This window comes from Lynx rufus, unplaced genomic scaffold (assembly GCF_022079265.1).
Source record: "Lynx rufus isolate CCGP_SWC_20201006 ecotype Redwood Valley unplaced genomic scaffold, mLynRuf1.p SCAF_5, whole genome shotgun sequence".
Classification (NCBI taxonomy): domain Eukaryota; kingdom Metazoa; phylum Chordata; class Mammalia; order Carnivora; family Felidae; genus Lynx; species Lynx rufus.
The window spans coordinates 90,193,781-90,201,125 of record NW_025814867.1 but is presented as its reverse complement, the minus strand read 5'-3'; the positions used below and the strand labels follow the sequence as shown (position 1 = coordinate 90,201,125).

Sequence of the window (7,345 nt, the reverse complement as noted above, 5' to 3'; positions counted from 1 at the left end):
GGACAACATTAGCTGTCACCAGAGGACTTTGCAACGTCTTGGCGCAGGTGCGTGAAACGCTGCCAATCTTTCCTGGAACGGGGCGGGACAACCTCGGGCCTGGGGAGGGGGCGGGCCAATGTGTCTTCCCACAGACCCTGATTGGCCTGGGCGGGCCGAAGGGAGGGGGCGGGGCTTGATCCCGCCAGGCGCCAGCCACGTTGGACGTGGGGCTGCCCCGAGGAAAGGCCACTCCCTGGCCCCATAATGCACTGCGGGCGCGTCACTTGGAGCGGCGGGTCTCGGCTCGACAGGTACGACCTGGCCCCTCCCAGTTCTCGTTCCTCAACCCTCTTAGGGTCGCTCAAGATTGGGTCCCTTCGCTCTCCCTCCCTCTCGCCACGGCTGTGACCCTCTCCCTCGAGACTACAGACCTCCCGAGCAGGAACCCAGCGCGTGCCTTGGGGGGCGGGAGCCGGGTGGTTGGAGCCGCGGAGCATTGGAGGGGTGGGATCGCGGGGACTTCTTCCCCTTCAGCTTAACGGGGGCTGTGGGGTCGCGCGAGTGGCAGTTGCCCCTTGGCTGACCTGTCTTGGGTATGGGACTGCTCAGGCAGGGGACCCGGGGGGAGGGACAGTCGCTGTGGGCTGCCAGCAGTGGGGGGCATTCCCTGGCGTCCAGTTGCTAGAAACACGGCCATCTACCTAGGCTACTTAGGTGGACTAGAGAGCTTGATGTGGCATTTCCTATTTTTTAAAAGCAGGGTGGGATTTGAACTAGTGGCTTACTTTGCGTTCAGTGGGGTTTTAATGAGCATATTTGACCTCGTTGGCCAAAGAAGGCTCTTAAGGCCCGTTAGTGGCACTTTGGGTGCAATGTGGCTTATAGGAGACCTGAGCAATTGGCTCCACAGATGGAAGAGGGCTCCAAAATAGGAGGCCGAGCCCCAGCTGGCTTGAATCTCTCTGCCAGCGAAAACAACTTTGGACTTTTCTCCTCAGTTTCCTGGATCAACCTCTTGGGGGCAGTTGGAGAGCTTGAGAACCAGTCCCTCCTATGCCTGTACAGCCAAGGCAAAGTCCAGGGCTAAAGTGTCAGCCACCAGACGCAAGATGTTGTAATCCCATCTAACAGGTGGAACAATCACTTTTCTAAATTCTGAATTTGCTCACGTGCTGAGATTATAAGGAATTAGTAGTTGAAACAGTACCAACACTTTCCATTATTGAAGGTTGTATTTCAGTATTTGATATGTGTGATCATGCCCTAAATTAATGGGATATCTGGACATTTCTTACGTTGAGAACCATGATAACCAATTTAGTACCTTTGTGTGTGTGTGTGTATGAATTGATTTTTTAAAAATCTATGTTTTATATCGATGTTTAAAAGAAGCCTAGGTCTTTTCAAAGGGGTGCCTGTGACTTTCCAAATACCTGAGTAAGAAACTTGAAAACGTTGTGAGGCAGTGTCTCATAGAGCGGTTAGAGTTAGGCCTGGATCTAAATCTGTCACTTGCGAATTTAAGAATTGAATAAATTTCTTAACTTTTCTGAGCTTGAATATCCTCAAAGGAAAAATGGAACTGATAGTACCTATCTCATAGGTTATTGGAAGGCTTAAATCAGGTAGTATATAAAGTGCCTGATAATTAGAGGGCAGTCAGTAAATTAATAATAATAAGCAATATTGCACTTTCAGTCTTCAAGGTGATGTTTCAGGTTCTTTATGTAGCTCTGTAAGGTAGATACTATTAGTGTCTTTAAAATAATCCTAGAGATACGTGCTATTAGTGACCACAATGTATAGGTGAGCAAATTGAATACAGAAAGGCAAAGCTTGCCCAAGTTTACAGTTAGCACATGGTGGAGCCAGTTTTTGAACCCAGGCACTTGTTCCAGACTCCATCCTGTTAACTGTTATACTGCCTCTTACAGAAAATGTAAGGTGGTCTTTTATTATTTCAAAGAGTAGCTAGAAAGCTTCTGTATCACTGGCTTCTTGCTCCTTGCTGGTTTAAGGAGACTGATGTAGCACAGTGATACAGAGATACAAGATACTTAAGTTTAAGCACCAGTTCTGCTGTATATTTGTAGTGACATTGAGAAAGGGACCTTCAGTTTCCTCATCTGTAAATGGAGATTATACCTACCTCACTGTTGGGGACTCACAATTTGTACATGTATTGAGGGCCCTGTTCCTAGATATGGGTATCTACTCTGGAGCCTGAGGTCTTATACATACTTTGTAGTACAAGCACCTATAATAGTATTGAAGGCTTCTGGTAAGGTGGGGGCATAGGCAAAGCCATAAAATAAATTCTTATTGTCCTTGGCACTCTTTCCCCTTTTCCTCTTTTAAGCTCTGTCTTTCAAGTGTCTTTCTGTTAACCTATGGCTGTTGAGTCCTTCCCTTTTCACTCAATCTTGCTCCCACCCTGTGTGCCATAATTAGTGTAGCTTTCTCCCCCCAAAACCCCTGCCCCCATTTCCACAGATCTCAGCCAGCATTTTCAATGAAATATGTACCAGGGGAGTGTTTCCCATGCAAGATAATTTGAGTATAAGCAGATGAACATTAAATAATTTTCCAAAAAATTAAACACACACATTTGGATGAAACAAAAAAAATTCTCTAAATTAGAAAAATGTAGCACCTCAAAACTGATTTCACAGATATTATTGCTAAGGATAGGGCAAAAAATAAGTAGTTGAAAGGCTGCTTTAGGTAAATAATAGTACAAGTGCGATGTAGATATAAGAATTCTGAAAAGGATAGTTGGATAATTAAGTTTGGGAAATAATGAACTTAAAATATGAGTGGTTAACGCAATATGAAATGTTTTTACCTATTATGAAAGCATCTTGTTGAAAGTAGATATAAAATATACTTCTGTATTGGATTTTGTTAATTACTTTTTGAGAAATTGCCTTCCTGGTGGCCCACAGTCATTACCCCACAAGGTTGTGAAGAAGAGATCAGCCTCTAGGTAAATGTTTTCCCAGACCTACCTAGATTCTAATTTGGGCTTTTTCCTTTAGCAGTTGCTCTTGAGGAAAGGATATGCAGGTCAGTACCCAAATCCCTATGAGTTTTCTGCTATCTAAAGACAGATTTTTTTCAGGGTTAAAGGTGAGGGAAAATGGATCATGCTAAAAATATACCTATGGCCCTGATAAAACTACTATTGTCCTGAATCTCCCCATGCAAATGTTAACCTCTTGATTTCCTTGGTTCCTCCCAACGCTTCTTTGGTTTCCCGACCACCACTGTGCCTAGACTCTAAAGGTACTCTAACCTTAGCTTGGTCTTCATGTGGGTGGATACCTTTTTCTACTATCATAATCCAGATGAGATTGGAATGTTTTTTTTTTTTTTAAGGAACTGCATTAAGAATCCAAGATAGAAAGAGAAGGGAGGTATTAGTTGATAGAGGGGAGATTGCTTATCCTAAAGTGATTGAAGTCCATCTACAAATTAGTTAAGCCTGACATTATTCATTGGACAGTCATACTAGTTTCTTTTGTTAGTTCACTGGTTTGGATGTTAGGTCAAATGACTCTGGGAGGAAGGGATTTAACTTTTTCACTTCAGAAGAATCTTATCTACTAATAGAAGCAATTTTCTGACAACCTTTTAAGAATTTTGACAGGGACTATCAGTGCTGTGTTGTGCTTTTGGTTACAAGCCCAAATATATTAGGAGTATCTGAAATGCAGGTTTGTCTAACAATGGTTTTCTAATTAGCTAAGTGGTGGTCAACACAGGTTGTGTTGTGTTTGCTCTTTTCATCTATTGATGATTCTTGGGGGTAGGAATAGCCTTTGGCATAGTCCCTGGCATTTGGTATGTACTCAATAAATGTTTGTTAAGTGAATGGAATTTGCAGGTTGGTGTTTGTTTCTCAGTATATATTTTAGGAAATATGAATCATATCTTTCTGTTTTTAATTCATAAAAGAGTAACTGACAATTACATGAAAATTGCCACTCTGTAATAAAGATTATTCTTAATATTTCTGTTGAGATCCTAGACAGATCAGGCATAAAATAATACAGTCTACTTTTAAATACTAAGAATATGGGTGTTTGGAAAACTAGAAGTCACAACCCTGCTCTCATGTTGATTCCCCGAGTACTTATTGTGTTGCAGTAAACTTTGGGAAGAAAACATTTTATGTTTAAATAATACATGCCTAAAGGTATGAAGTAAGACATTTTCCTACTTTCTTATTCTTAGGCTAAATATAATAATTATGGTTTAATAATTAAGCAAAACATAGTAACAGTTTTTAATAGGGGTTTTTAGTTTAGATATCATCCTTTGAGGGAACCAGCTTTCTCTTGCTACTGCTTTTAGAAAAGGAAAGAAACTGATTGAATAGAAAAAAATAATTTGAATATGTCATGTTGGAACTTTTGTTGGAAGATCCCATTATGGTAAAGGCTAGTTTAATTTCTGTTGGGTTTTTTTTTTTTTTTCATTTTAAACGAATGGAGGAGAAAAATATTAAAGAGTAAGGACATGTTAATCCCTATCTATTCCTCTCATTTCCCCATGAAAAGATGATGCATTAACTTTGTTATTTGGGTTAATGTTTCTAGTCAATTACCATCATGAATGGATAGTCACATTTTGACTTTACATAGCAACAAAAGCTAGGAGCTGTAGTACTAATTTCCAGATTCGGTACCACTTGGTTTTCTGCGGCATTTTAAAATATTCTAACTAACTCAGTTTTTCATTTTTGGAATGAGATAGTCTTGACCTATCTGAACAGGGCAGGTAAGGGTTAATTTAGTCCCTGAGATACAATATCTTGAAAAAAGCTATGAAATTGTTAGCAAATTTTTCAGTGTTCACCGTTGCCCCTACTGCTAGCAAAGCAGTATTTAGTAGCATTATGCTCTGAAGGACTGTCAGGAAAGAGTTATCACTTAATTTCAGACTGTGAACATGTTTTAATTTAGTGTTTTTGAAAGTATGATCTGTAGAAACTAAACATAGCATTTACTTGGGAATTTGTTAAAAATGAAAGATTCTCAAGCTCCACCCCACAGTCAATGGATCAGAATTTGGGGGTGGGAGGAGGTTCAGAAATCTGCCTTTCTGACCAAACTTCCAATAGTTTTTATACAAGCTAAAATTTGAGCAGTATTATATATCTTAAATCTAAGTTTCCGTTTACCTGATTTCTTTCAGACCTGGCCTGTGAAGTCCTTTTATCTATTTTTATGAAGCATGATCAGAATATAATAAAAGAGACCATTATGATTTTCTTGTATAAAGAGATTGAGAGCAGTATTAAAACCACTATTCCTTTAGCTTTAAGATTTACTATGAATAATTTTTTTCTTATTATAAAGGTAATTAATATATGGCCATTGTGGGATATTATGAAAATTTAGGAAATTATAAAATAACAATCACACATAATCCTGTTTTCTGGAGATAAGCATTATTATAATTTTGTTTCCTTCTAATATCTATTTCCCCATTTATCTCTCCCTTCTTTTTGTCTTTATGGAAAACAACATTTGCAGTTTTTATCCTGCTTTTTTCCTAATATAAGGATTTTACCACATTATTAAACTGTTTTTCACAAACATAACTATTGTGCTTTATATTCCATCATAGGGATGTACTGTAATTAACCATTTCTTTTATTGTTGGATGTTTAGATTGTTTTTGGCAATTTCTATGAAAGAATGTCTTTCTGTTTAAAATGTTGTCTGAATCTGATTACTTCCATTAGGATAGGGTTATATATTGTGGTCAAAGGGCATAAATATTTTTAAACTCTGTTGAATACCACCAAATTAGTTTGAGTAAATATTTCAATATTTACCTCTGTAGATACTTATGAGAATACCAGAAAGAAGCAAGTATTATTTTTTAAAAGCTAATTTATTAAGGAAAATGTAGTATGTCATTGTTTTAATTAGTATATCTTTGATTATTAGTGAGGCGAATAGTTTTTTTATCTAACCCAAATTGTTCATTTTGTTTCAGGTCTTCTCTGCTGGTTGAAATGTCTATGATTTTATCCGCATCAGTCATTCGTGTCAGGGATGGGCTGCCACTTTCTGCTTCTACTGATTATGAACAAGGCACAGGCGTGCAGGAGTGCAGGAAGTATTTTAAAATGCTCTCGAAGAAACTGGCTCAGCTTCCTGATAGATGTACACTGAAAACTGGACATTATAACATTAAGTAAGACTTCAGTTTGCTCTCTTTACCGAGTGGTTGCCATCCGAATGTAATTTAAGTGGTTGCAGTAAAAATCAGTGAGTGATTAGGAAAGTGTGTTCAAGTCAAGAATCACGTGGTTCTGAACTTATACAAAGCAGTAGTCATGTCATTGCCCCTTTTGCAGTTTCTCTGTGTTTAAATCTGGCTTTAGAAATTTTTATAGTTTTGTAGATCGAAGGTATTTTATAAGTTGATCACTAGGTTATTTATTGGTGTTCTTACATGCCAGGCAAACTGTAATGGGAAATACAAAAAATTGTACATGATACTTTACCTCAGAGAACTTAAGAAGTTTACATTCTAGTGAGAGAGGATAGCGCTCATCTGTATTTATTGTATATAAAGATGGTAACACTGGGTGATGGAGTAGAGTGACTTTATGGTAGTCTAGGGCTTCTCTGAAAAGGCAGTATTTGAGCAGAGACCTAAAAGATGAGAAAAAAGATGGTCATGTGAAGGATGCTGTGGTTAAAGAACAAGGCAGAGTAACAGCTAGTGCCTAAGACCTTTGATATTGATGAAGGGATGGAAGGAAAACCAGAGATGCTGAAGCAGTATGGACAATTAATACAGTGGTGGCAGAAGCTGAGGTCAGAAAGGCAGGAATGGGACAGGTTACATAGAGCATTCTAGGCTGTGATAAAGAGTTTGGATTGAGTCTAATGTAATAGGAAGCCACTGGAGAGTTTTAAGCTGGAGAGTTATATAATGTGGTTTTGGCTTTGAGTAGATCATCCTGGCTGCTGTATGGAGAATGTGCTCTAAAAGAGAAAGAGTAGAAGCAGAGAGATCATTTAGGAAACTCTTAAAGAAGTTCATTTAGAGGTGATGGCTTACAACTTGAATGACAGTGATAATGATGAGAAATGGTTGGATTGGGGCTGTATTTTGGGAGTAGCACCAACAAATCTTCCTAATGGATTATAGTGCGATGTGAGGAAAAGAGAATAATCAAGAGTTGCCTCTAGATTTTTGGCCTAGAGAATGTCCATAATTACTTGGCTAATGGGGCTGAAATGAGTAAGATTGGAGAGTGTATGTTTTTTGGTAAAAATCAAGAGTTCTGTTTGGACATGTTAAGTCTGAGATGCCCAGTAGATATTCAGGAGGCACT

General features: G+C 38.8%; 1 protein-coding gene across 3 annotated transcripts in view; it reads left to right on the top strand.

Moving 5' to 3' along the window:
- Positions 1-262: 262 nt before the first annotated feature.
- Positions 263-7,345, top strand: part of SEC22A (SEC22 homolog A, vesicle trafficking protein) — a 77,948-nt gene continuing 70,865 nt past the window's right edge. Inside the window, exons 1-2 of one of the 3 annotated variants that reach the window (XM_047099232.1) lie at positions 263-293; positions 5,992-6,192. In XM_047099232.1, coding sequence (XP_046955188.1) covers positions 6,011-6,192 — 182 coding nt within the window. In that variant the 5' untranslated portion in view covers positions 263-293; positions 5,992-6,010. Of the gene's footprint in view, positions 294-804; positions 1,114-5,991; positions 6,193-7,345 lie in introns of those variants that run through there. The other 2 variants (XM_047099234.1, XM_047099233.1) reach the window with 2 other exon arrangements.